This window comes from Suricata suricatta, chromosome 17 (genome assembly GCF_006229205.1).
Source record: "Suricata suricatta isolate VVHF042 chromosome 17, meerkat_22Aug2017_6uvM2_HiC, whole genome shotgun sequence".
NCBI lineage: Eukaryota > Metazoa > Chordata > Mammalia > Carnivora > Herpestidae > Suricata > Suricata suricatta.
The window spans coordinates 33,141,339-33,154,217 of NC_043716.1; the positions used below are offsets into that span (position 1 = coordinate 33,141,339).

Consider the following 12,879-nt stretch of genomic DNA (forward strand, 5'->3'; position numbering starts at 1 on the left):
CCTGTTGGTTTTGGTTAATCTTTTGTGTTGAAGCTTTTCTTCAAATGTCTAACTTGGATTCCTTGGCTGGAAAAACACTTTCAAAATCTAACTGAAAGCTGGTATGCACAGGTGGGGTTTATCAACTAATGGGCTTTACCACAGGAAAATAACTCAGCAAAACTCTTTTAGGAGATTCCCCAAGGGTCAGTACCTGTAGATCACTTCTCTGGAACTGTTCACTTTCTCTAAAGAATCCTCTTCTCTTCTGCCTGAGGAAAAACATCTGGCTGTATCCTTCTAGGAACAGGGCAGAGGAAGGGAATGGGAAAACCCCACTAGTAAGAATATAGACTTAACTCTCTTATAAGTCTCATTTTTACTCATTAATGCCCTGTGCTATGTCTGAAATCCCAGTATCTAGATCAGTCCAGTCCTAATGTGCTTCTGATGCGCTGGGCAAGCATTGTGCTTAATGAGTTAACTTCTCTTTTAGTTTCCAGGATAATACTAATTATGTACCATCCTTAGGCGAAAAAAGTCACTCAATTGAATTTTTTTTGCATTTTGTGGTTCAGATGAACTACAGTCTCAGTGGTCCAATTTCTCCAGAAAATAAACCCCTAGTATCTCCGGGTTGTGGGGGTAGAGGTAGAATGACCAGATGCACAAGTCTTAAGAGTCCCTCCAGGGACATCTGGCAATGCTGTTTTTAGTTGGAGACGTTTTTGGTTGTCACAGTTGAGGGCTGCTACCGGCATCTAGGCCAGGAATGCTATTAAACACCCTACAATACACAGGACAGCCCCCAAAACAAAATTATCCAGCTCAAAACGTCGAATGTCAATGTTGAGAGACCACGAACTAATTCCTCATTTCAGCCCCATGTGACTCAACTCTATGAGTTCTATGGAACGTGGTGCCTCCAAATCCTGAGCCTGTTCAAGGTTCTGCTGATCACTCACTCACTTCCTTTTAACATCCCCTTCTGCAGGCGTTTAGGGTACACGGTTTCTCTGCTCTGTTGAGTTTGCTGCTACTCTTCCATCCACTTGTCATCTTCCAAAAACTTGTTGGCATCTCTAATGTTATCTCTTCTTCTGTTTATACTTTTGTTTTTAAATTTTCATTTTAGTGGAGGGATTTGGGAGGGAATGGAAATACACATGTATGTTCACTTAAGCCACCATGTTTAACTAGACTGGCATTCATTAGTACAAAATTCTAAGCCAGGAAGGAAATTATTTTATCAACAAACCTTACTTAAGACACAAATTTTCAGAATTTATAGAGTACCAGCTTTTAGTTTAAATCATAATTCAATATACGTTACATAGAAAAATTCACTTACCAAGATCGGAACGAGTGTTTGTGAACAGTTCCGCTGGACAAAAACCACAGAGATAATATTTACAAACCTAGTGAAGAAAAACAAAGGTACTTAAGTTGTTCAGTGTTAAAACTATATTGGAAAAGGTTACCAAATAACTCTTTTCTCATTTCTTAACTTATCAGAATTTCCTACTACTTTTTTAATGTTTATTTTTGAGAGAGGGAGAGGGGGAGGGGGAGGGGGGGAGGGAGGGAGAATATGAATCTGAAGCAGGCTCAGGCTCTGAGCTGTCAGCACAGAGTCTGAGGAGGGGCTCAAATCCCTGAACCAGATCATGACCTGAGCCAAAGTCAGGCACTTTACCTGACGAAGCCACCCAAAGTGCTCCTCCTAAGATCTAGTTTTAATCACCATTCTCCTCACAAAGCATGACAAATATGGGAAGGATTATCCACAAGGGAAATTTTTAACTTTAAACACACACACACACACACACACACACACACACACACGAAACTCTACACTGTTATTATCGTTCTAACTTTGTTAAAGCCAGAACCAACCTACAGATTAGAATTTGGAAATATTTGTAAATCACTGCCTAAGTTACAAATAACTTTCATTTAAAGCAATCTGGGTGGGTATTTTTCTTTAAGAGATCCTGTAATGAGCCCTAAAACATACTGGATATTTTCACTGAGTGACTCCTCTTGTATAAGCAAAGACTATTACCACAAAACTAATTTTTCATTCTCTCCATTAGCACTTAGGCTAACTTCTTCAGATATATTCCAAGACTCCCCTAGCTGATATTTAATTTTATACACTGCAAACCAAAAACTGGTAAGCAAAATTCCAAAATATTTCCTTTCTTAAAATACTTCATTGTTATTTGGTAAATAATGTGCAACTATGACATATGAAAAGAAAAGGTATGTTAAATTTAAGATCGAGGATTCTTTGTAGATACCTAGGACTGGATGTTAAATCTGAAATCGAGGGGTGCCTGGCTGGCTCAGTCAGTTGAGCTTCCAACTTCGGCTCAGGTCATGATCTCATGGTTTGTGGGTTCGAGTCCTGCATCAGGCTCTTTGCTGACAGCCTAGAGCCTGGAGCTGCTTCAGATTCTGTGTCTCTGCCTCTCTGCCCCTTCCCCACTAGGGCTCTGTTTCTGTCTCAATAAGTAAACATTATGAAAAAAAAGAAGAGCATATGACTCTTTCTCTTCATCATGAGTTGGAGCCCCAGGGTGGGTGTACAGATTACTTAAATAAAACATTTTAAAAATCAATCAATTAGGGCGCCTGGATGGCTCAAATCCTTTATGCATCCAACTTCGGCTCAGGTCATGATCTCACGGTTTGTGCACATAGGGCTGGCTCTGTGCTGATGAGCAAAGCCAGCTTAGGATTCTGTCTCTCTTTGCCCTAGCCCCCATTGCTCTGCTCTTTCAAAATAAATAAAACACAAACTTATACACACACACACACACACACACACACACACACACATGCACACGCACACACACAGAAACAAAAGTCCCTCTCCTGACTCTAACATACAAGTAAACATCAACTTTTTTTCTAGGAAGGAAATCATACAATCCCTTCTGGTAATAAAGTATCAATATAGTACTTACTGAATCTTAGTTTTAATAACATTTTTCACTGAAATCAACGGACCCAGATCTGACTTTCAGCTTTACCATATACTGTGTGACTTGCCTTTTCTGTAAAACTGGTGATTACTACTAGCTTCCAGGTTTATCATAAACTGATATATGTTGCTTTTTTAAACTAAATATTTCTGGTTTACCATGAAACCTAAGGTAATAAACACACTCTCAGATCTAATTTAGTACTGCATGGGATTTTAATTTAAAGTGGCAGTTAGATGGCCCTAAAGTAAAGAAATTGGATCCCAAAGATTACAGGTAAGGAGTTTTTGAAATACGTTCACATTGAAGTGGACATCAAAGAAGCCCAACTGAAGGAACACTGGACGGTGAATTTTGGATTGAACAGAAGTTCTATTTCTAAGACCTATTTTGAAGAGTATTTATTATTTATTCTGATTTTGGAGGAACTATAGTGATTGGCAGTAGAAGGAATCACATGTAAAATTCATTAAATAAAACCTTGTTGAGAGACTCAGTCAAGTGTCCAACTTCAGCTCAGGTCATCATCTCGCGGTTCATGAGTTCTGTGCTGACAGCTCAGAGCCTGGAGCCTACTTGGGATTCTGTCTCCCTCTCTCTCTGCCCCTCCCCTGCTTGCACTGTGTGTCTCTCCCTCTCAAAAATAAACAAATATTAAAAATTTTTATTAAAAAAAAGCTTATTGACTTTAAAATAAATGAAATAAGCAAAGTAAATAGATAAATAAAGTATCATTTAGGGGCACCTAGCTGGCCCAGTCAGCCAGTGGACCATCCCATGTTGAGTGGAAGATTAAGTAAATGAACTTTTTAAAAACCTTAAAAAATATAAAATGGAGGGGGCACTTCAATTGGTTAAGCACCCAACTTTGGCTCAGGTCATGATCTCGTGGTTTGTGAGTTCAAGCCCCACATCGGGCTCTATGCTCTCAGCACAGAGCCACTTTGGATCCTCTGTCCCCCTCTGCCCCTCTCCTGCCCAGTCTCTCTCTCAAAAATAAAGTGGCATTTAATTTTAGACAACCTTTTAATTTTAAAAAGTAAAAAGTGACATTTCAATAATCATTTAATACTGTATGCTAAAAACAATGCTGGAAATCCAAGAATGAATAAGACCTACTCTTCAAGAAGATCACAGCCTCATAGAAAACAGTCAAAAACAAAATACAGAGTGTATCAGAATACACATGCAACACCAGACACAGAAGAGAATTTAGTCAGGAATGTCAGGTCATCACAGGCGGGGAAGCTTGACCTGGTTCTTAAGTTCCCAAGTAGAAAGACTGCAAAACATTCTAGGCATAAGGAAAACAACATGTGAAAAAGATCTAATAGTATGAAACGGGCAAGTGTAAAGAGGTATGCTTGGAGAGACAACATAGTGCGGAGTTTGAATCTTGGCTGACACACATTGTGAACTATGGACTCTAAGTCTGCCTTGGTTTTCTCATATAAAAAAAAAAAGATGACAGTATTTCATAGTGAGATTGTAATATTTAAATTTTATGTTTGTTACATGGAGAGAGGGGGTAAATTAGTCTGATTTTTACCATACTATTCTTTTTTTTTTTTTAATGGTTTTAGGCACTATGTACACCAAGACAGACATCCCTGCCAGTGGGCTAAACAGGTGCTACCTAGAATTTAGTCCAATCACCCCATTTGAGACTAGGGAGATCAACCACATGACCTGCCCTAAAGGCCTCTAGCTATTTAAAGAATCCAGATTAGAACCCACTTTCCTGATCCAGTTCTATGTGCTCTTTCTACTCTTTCCTTAAGGTACTGCTGTAACATGACTGGTACATCAACACGTTACTCTAGGGGGCATCTGAGTGGCTCAGTTGGTTAGGCATCTGAAAAACTCTTGTCTTCAGCTCAGGTCATGACTTCATGACAATATGGAGCCTGCCTGGGATTTTCTCTCTGCCCGCGGCCTTGCTCACAAGCTCACACACGTGCTCTCACTCTCTCTCAAAATAAACAAAGAAAATGTTACTCTACCCATTAAACTCTAGCTACTTAGACTGCTTTTCTTTTCTTTTTGAGAAAGAAAGTGAGAGAGAGCACATGCAAGCAGGGGAGAGGGGCAGAGGGAAAAAGAGCCTGGTGCAGGGCTGGACCTCACAACCTGAGCCCAAACCAAGAGTCGGACCCTCAACTGATTGAGCCACACAGATGCCTCTAGACTGCTTCTTTTAATTTTTTAACATTTATTTTTGAGAGAGAGCGAACGAGCAAGCGAGTGAGCGAGTGCAGGGGAGGGGAGAGAGAAAGGGAGACACAGAACCTGAAGCAGGATCCAGGCTCTGAGCTGTCAGCACAGAACCCGACATGGGGCTCGAACTCACAAACTAGGAGATCATGACCTGAGCCACCCACGTGCCCCTAGACTGCTTCTTTTAAATTCTCCTGGGGACTAAGGATCTTTAAAAACACTAACACTTAGTCTTTTATTCAGCAAATGTTTGCTAAATGTCCACCATGGAGCTAACAATCAGATAACCAAAGGTGGGACAAGTAGGTACCAAGGGATGGGGTGACCAGAATTCTTGTGATTTAGCCTCTTGATAAATCTAAGGCAACACCACTGACCAGAAGAGTTCAATCTCAATAGCATCCTTTAATAAACTCATTACCAGTTAACAGAAAGAAATACAATCAATCTTGGAGATCTGACTGGAAAATTTTAACAGTAAATTTCTATCATATGAAGCAAAGTCAAATTGTCAAAGATTAAAACAATATCTGGCATTAGATACAGTGCTGTGAAAATGACACTCCAAACATACTAGATGGCTGTGGGACAATTTGGCAGCATCCATCAAAATGTAAAATGTGCATTTACTTTAGCCATTATCTTTCTAGGAACCCATGCTACAAGTGACTCAGCTAAATGTACTAGGACGTTCTCTGCAGCTTAGCTAGTAATGAGAAAAGAATTAGACATAATCTACATACCCATCAGAGGAAAAAAGTTAAAAATTAAGGCAAAACATTTTTTTAAGATTTTTATTTTTAAGTAATCTCTACAATCTCCCAATGTGGGGCTTGAACTCACAACCCTGAGATTAAGTCACATGCTCTGCCGACTGAGCCAGTCAGGCGCCCCAATTAAAGTAGATTTTTATGCACCAACAAGGAAAGATGCCATAATAGAAATTAAAATTGTTAAATATATAATTATATATTATGTAAAGCTATCTGTAACTTTCACTTACATATGTGTATGTCTAAATTATTAGTAAAGGCATGGAAACATACATACGAATTTTTCAAGCTTTTCGGAGGGATCTGGCTATGGGAAGGGGAGGCAAGGACAGACTTTCACTGTTTATTTCTAAGTTAAATTTTCATGTTTTATAGCAAGCATGTTTACTTTGGTAAAAAATAATTTTAATGATGCTAAATTCAGAGGGAAAACATGAAATAATAAAATCGACTCCCAGTTATTAATGGAATCAATATTTAAAATATTTTTAATGTTTATTTTATTTTTGAGAGAGAGAAAGAGAGAGACAGACAGAGGGCAAGCAGGGGAGGGGCAGAGTAGGAGGAGAACACAGAATCCAAAGCAGGCTCCGGGATCTGAGTTGTCCACCAACTGTGAAATCATGACCTGAGCCAAATTTGGACCCTTAACCAACTGAGCCACCCAGGTGCTCCAATGGACTCAATATTTAAATAAGAGTAATTACTGTAAAGATGACTTACACATGTTAGGTAACTGATGTATAAACATCTAACTAGGACCATGCTAAAACTTACACCCTAACAAAAACAGTCCAATTTTTTTCTTCAAGGCGCAATTGATTCTGGTCATTTATTTAGACCACTTCTGATCAGAAAAAACATTAAAAATACCTTGTTGATTTTTGTCTTTCTAAACTCACTTGAATCAAACAGTAAGCAACAGAACTCTCCGTTCAGCTAATCAACTATTTGCATTACTTTTGTTAAACTGCTTTCCCCAAGTCAATTGAATCCCTTGTTCTTTCTCACCCCAACAGTTGGGTCATCTAGTTATCACTTACAGATAGTAAAGCCTTCGAATCATTAAAGCACAAGTTAATGTCTTTACAGGGGCATGTGGGTGGCTCAGTCAGTTAAGTGGCAGACTCTCGGTTTCCCCTCAGGTCATGCATGATCTCACCATTCCTGGGATGGAGCAAGGACAGCCCCTAGCCAGTTTGGGATTCTTTCTCCCTCTTTCTGACCCTCCCTCGTTTGTGCAAGTGTTCTCTCTCAAAGTAATCAAAATAAACTGGAAAAAAAAAGGGGGGGGGGCTTTACAGACACCTACAAACATAGATCTCCAGCTAAAATCCTATGAAAGTCTTAAAAGAGTTTCTTTGGTATTCTAAGTTATTAACAATTTTGGATATGTCTGGTTCCACGAGATAAAAGTTCCATTTTTTAAACAAATTCTAAAGAGAATAAATTTATTCAATTTCTATTTCTGGTCATCTAAATACGGGCATTTAAAATTCATCATGTTGGTGACATTCTGATCATCTCCTGCTTAAAGCCTTTGTTTCCCAATGTAATTTAGTCCCAACTTTTAATAAGGCTTATAAAAATCATTCAAAACCATGGGGGCGACTGGGTGGCTCAGTCGGTTAAGGATGTGACTCTTGATCTCAGGGTCTTGAGTTCAAGCCCTATGTTGGCTTGAAAAAAATAGTAAAAACTACTTGAAAAAATTATTCAAAACCAGATTCTTGTCCATCTATCCACATGTTCCCTTCTCCAACAAAAGCAAACAAAGTATTCACAAATTCTCAGGCCTAAGATCTTCTCCAGCCTCCAGTAACATTTGTCTTCTCTCCCACTCCCTCAGGCTAATCCCCAGTATTTAAGAGCCACTTTAAGATGCCTTTCCCAACTACCCAGTCTAGGTTATTAGATGCACCCCTCTGCGTGCTTTTCTAGATGCTATGTGTGTTCTACTATGGCACATTACCACAGTGTTACAAAAGCACATTTACACTTACTCTTATTTCTGTCACCAGACTGATGGCTCCCTCAGGCAGAGTGCCATATCTATACTATTATGGTTCCACCTTTTTGTTGACTAAATTAATACAGAAAATATCCCCAACTTACAACTAAGAAATGATGAGAAAATTAACCATAGTTCATAAAACAATGAAGCACTATTATTACTAACTTAAGCTACTGTCTCTCCTTGTGAAGAAATGATACACACACATTTTTCCTGAATCAATCAAGCAAATATTAAAGAAATACCTAACATTTTGTGTGATAATAGTATTGCGGTTACGTTCTCTTCGAGTCCTTACATTTTAAAAATATACAATAATGTCTTTAAAGCTTAAATGAGAGAAGTGCTTTAAAATAAAAGGTAGAGAATATAGTTACCATAATACTGCCAACAATAAATGCAATAATGTGGCATTGGGTATGGGCACACAGAGAATTCATTATAATGTTTACTTCTGTATGTTTTGGGAAACTGCAAACAGCAGTTATGTACACACATAACACACAGACTGTTGCCAATTTGGAGAAACCCAACACCACACACAACAGAATAAGGCAGGAAATGCCTATGTTTCTGACAAAAAGAACATTTTGGTGACTGAACGAAAACTATCCAGTAAAATGCTTACATTAGATGTCATGAGCTATAATTACTAATTTTTGTTTTCAAAGCTCACAAGTAAAAATGTGAACAGGATTGTTCTTTCTCAAACAGCTTTCAGTGTCAATGACAGTATTTGCTAACATTCTGAAGATTTTAGAGAACATTCAGTTCAACTCCCTCCATAAATTATTAAACCTACACTGAACAGGAAGCATACCTCAATTTGACAAATGATGAAAGAAATTTCACTTTATGGAAGGGGAGGAGTATGCATATGTGCAAGTGGGAGAGGGGCATAGAAAGGGAGGGAGAGGGAGAATCTCAAGCAGGCTCCAAGCAGGCCCCAATGCGGGGCTCCAACTCACGAACTACAAGATCATGACCTGAACCAAAGTCAGACACTTAACCGAATGAGCCACTCAGGTGTCCCAAGAAATCTCATTTTAGACATTACAATATTAGAATTAGAGTTAAGCCAACAGTTAAATATTTCACTTCTGGTTTGAGATCTACAACATAAAAACCTCAACTTGAACTACAAAGTTCATTTTACATTATAAAAGATAATGAAAACTCTACACCAAACCTTAACACCCCTACAATCTGAGCTATCCAGATAATTAGCTAGTAATGCTTTCTCTGGCAAACACTGAAATCTTCCCAGGTGGAAACCAACTGAAAGATGCTCACACTAGGCAGTTAAAATCATATGCTTTCTTCATTACTGCAGTTGTTTAGACTGAACAGAACTGCTTAATGCAAAAATACTAATAACCTCAAAGGAAATGTAAAATATTAAGCAAGGTAGCAGGATGTATGAATGAATCTCTGGGATGGCATTTAAAAAAATTTTTTTAATGTTCTTTATTTATTTTTGAGAGACAAATAGAGACAGTGGGAACAGGGGAGGGTCAGAGAGAGGGAGACACAGAATCCAAAGCAGACTACAGGCTCTGAGCTAGCTTTCAGCACGGAGCCTGATGCGGGGCTCGAAACCACAAACCATGAGATCATGACCTGAGCTGAAGCCGGACGCTTAACCGAATGAGCCACCTAGGCACCCCTAGAATGGTATTAAAGCTGATTTGACTTTAGCTGAAAACTACTTTCTCTCACCCAGAGGTGTCTGATCAACAAAGAAGGTGGAAATGCCTGGAAAATCCCAGTAAAGCCCTTTCCAAGATTTGTTCACGATAATAGTTACGTAGACACCATAACAAACAAAGGAAAGGTCGAAAATTTGCATCATAGATGCATCCTTCACTTAAAAAGGATTAAATTGTGCTACTAGGTCACAATTAAAAACCCAGGAGTAATCAAGTAAATCAGGATGCTGTAATTCACAAGCTTTAGAATGCATGAATCCATTTAAAGAAAATCCAGATTTCCAGGGTTTTCCCTCAGACCTACAGAATCAGTATCTCTTCAGGGTGAGATATAGAAATCTGCATTTAAAACAAATTCCACAGGTCAGACACAGACATCCAAAAACTACTTTTTAACCACTAAGGTAAAGTTTCCATTTCAGCCCTTAAACAAAAGGACCCCACCCAGATGAAACCTCTTTCCCATCTAGTGCAAATGTAGCAAAGAAAAGTTTCCAGATAGAATAGGAATGTAAAAATATTTTGCAATATCAGATTGCAGTATCCTGAAACCCTTACAGTACATGCCGGGGCTGTACATTGTCACAGGATCTCACGACTAACAACCAACAGCACAAGAATATGCAAATGACCCGGAAGTGATGCCACGAGCTTCCACAGCTTTATTATACTCAAGAGTAATTCCATCTTATTTAGAAGAGGCCATGTGCTTTGTTCCAGGTCAACACCAACACTCTCCTTGCACACATAAATCTGAAATACCAGTAATTGGCTTTTCAAATCCCTTGATAGAGAATAGAAAATAAAGTGCAACCTGTCATTATAAGGCATAAAGTACTCTGGTGACAAGCACTAAGAGTTTAAATCAATGAGAAGCACTAGAAGTGAAAGATTACAGCCGAGATGACATAAAACCAAAGTTGCTATTCTGAGAACCTCATTGCTAACTAAAAGCAATGCTCTATAAAATACAACAAGAAAACAAAGTTTCTTCACAACACGTGTTCACGTGCTCAACTGAGGAGGCATAGACATTAAACTGCTACAGTTCTTGAGCAGGCAACCAAAAGCAATTTTCTTTCATCCAAAATACATAATGTCCAAAATGTCCTATGTGCACATCAGCTAAATCGTAATGTCTTTTTTTTTTTTTGCAAAGCAAGATGTAAAGATTCCTGAGTTAAGTAAAACAAAAATGACTTCACTGTGACAACCGCCTAGAAAGAGGGTCAAAACAATCAACAAAGTTACTCAGCTTCCTATTTCAACAAGCAGAGAAAAAACCCCAAATAGATAAGACAGAAAGAAAAGCTTTTAAGAAGCTTTACCTCTGCTGAGTTCAATGACAAATGCATGAATTTGACCCCACGCAATAAATTCTACTGTGACACTTCCTACTACTCTGGAATCGGGCAACACCTCAATACAACTTTAGCCACTTTTTTTAAGACCCTGAAAGGACTCATCTAGGACCAACTAGTTTTCCTGCATCGCAAAAGAGAAACTCTACTCTAAAGCCTATATTAAAAAAAAAAAAAAAGTAAGCAACTTTTAAAAAAAGCATATTTGTTCAACTACACTTTTTGTTTTGATTAGCAACTGCCTTTAAATTACCACGTTGTCTGGTTATAACCGCAAGCTAAATAAAATTAAAATCTACCTCTGCTCTTAAGGGAAGACCCAACATAAGACATTACGCGGCAAGTTCAAGACACCTGAAATAGACTGTGGTATCTGCAGAGTCAGTTTCGTAGAACCGTGGAAAGTGAATAGAACTATACAAAGCTTAGGTTAAGTTTCGCCACTTAACTTGCCAGGGGATCTTGGGTAGCCTCTCAAGTCTCACCTGTGAAAATGGGATTATAACATTTACCCTTACTCATAAGGTGAAAATGACCAAATGAACTGTGTTTTATTCAAGTATAATTAACAGCGTTTTATTAGTTTCAGGTGTACAATATGATGATTCAACAATTCAACGTTTCTCAGTGCCCATCAAGATACGTGTACTCCTATCAAATGAGTTTTATGGGAGAGAAAAAATCTTGACAACCATCTACATGAAGGGCTTTACTAAGACGTACTGCGATCAGTTTGTCTATCATCACGGCAAACCCTACCAAGTTATGACCTCTTAAAATTTTATTTTCTCATATAAGCGTCGAAATTGAACTATTACTAAAGTAATATATTGCCACGGTTTTTACCACTAATCCTGGCCAGAAATTTCAGTCTTAAATGCGGCGCTCAACCCAAATAACGGACGAACTTGCCCTTTTCCCTTATCTCATAAGGAGCTGAAAACTCCGGAACCTCTAGATGTAATAAAATCCTTTCCCGCGTTTACCTGCCTCATTACGTTGCTTTTCAATTCTGCCAAGAGCCCTCGGTGCCTTCCTTGGTACCAAAACAACAAAAACAAACCATCCCTCATCCTCGGACCCGGCGGGCTCCTCCCGCCCGCCACAGAATCAGACAGTCGTCCCTGGCGCGGCCCGCGCCCCAAATCGCGCGGCGGGGCCGGACGGGGCCCCGGCCCGCGCCGCTCCCCTCCCCCACGGCACTCGGGCACAGACCCAAGGCCCGCGGGACTTACGCTCTCGTGGTCCCACCGCACGTTGCTGCGCTTCTCGTCCGGGGCGAGGTTTCGGTCCCGGCCCATTAACTCATCCAACAACTGCGCGGCCGAAATCATGGTGCTTTTCTCGGGCGGCTCTCCCACCAGCCCTGGCACCCGCTAAAGAGAACGCCGGCGACACAGTCGCCAATCCTTTCCGGCCTGCTCGCAGGCCGAAAAGCCTCCTCTAAAGAGGAGCCGATAAGACAAAATGGCCGCCGCGCGGGCGCCCTCCCAGCATGCCGTGCGCGCGCGTGCGCCCGCGCGGGCACGCCCAGGCCTAGGAGGTGTGGACGAGCTCGCTTCCGCCGGCCCGGGGGCGGAGCCTGAAAGAGGCCCGCCCCGGGCTCCGCCCCTGCCCCGTGGCACCGCCCCACTTCGCGCTCGGCGGAACTGACGGTCACATAGCTCCACAGCGCCGCACGCATCCTTCCCTAGGCGCCTGTTTCGCAGGGAGAATGGGAGGCTATGCGTTGAAACCTGGACTCCGCTCCGAAATGGAGAAAGGGTCAATGTCTCCCTTCGCATCACGCGGTGCAGTCTGTACCATCTTCCAGTGGAGGAAGCTGAAGATCTGCAC

The 12,879-nt window shown here is 40.4% G+C and overlaps 1 protein-coding gene across 7 annotated transcripts in view; it reads right to left on the reverse strand.

Annotated features, from left to right (window-relative positions):
* The window catches only part of LUC7L3 (LUC7 like 3 pre-mRNA splicing factor), a 30,356-nt gene extending 17,828 nt beyond the window's left edge, over positions 1-12,528 (reverse strand). For 3 of the 7 annotated variants that reach the window (XM_029927530.1, XM_029927529.1, XM_029927535.1), the window contains exons 1-2: positions 12,279-12,527; positions 1,331-1,397 (exon numbers count right to left, since the gene is read on the reverse strand). In XM_029927530.1, coding sequence (XP_029783390.1) covers positions 1,331-1,397; positions 12,279-12,377 — 166 coding nt within the window. In that variant the 5' untranslated portion in view covers positions 12,378-12,527. Of the gene's footprint in view, positions 1-193; positions 280-1,330; positions 1,398-12,278 lie in introns of all 7 variants that reach the window. The other 4 variants (XR_003904439.1, XM_029927533.1, XM_029927534.1 and 1 more) reach the window with 3 other exon arrangements.
* Between the last annotated feature and the right edge of the window lie 351 nt (positions 12,529-12,879).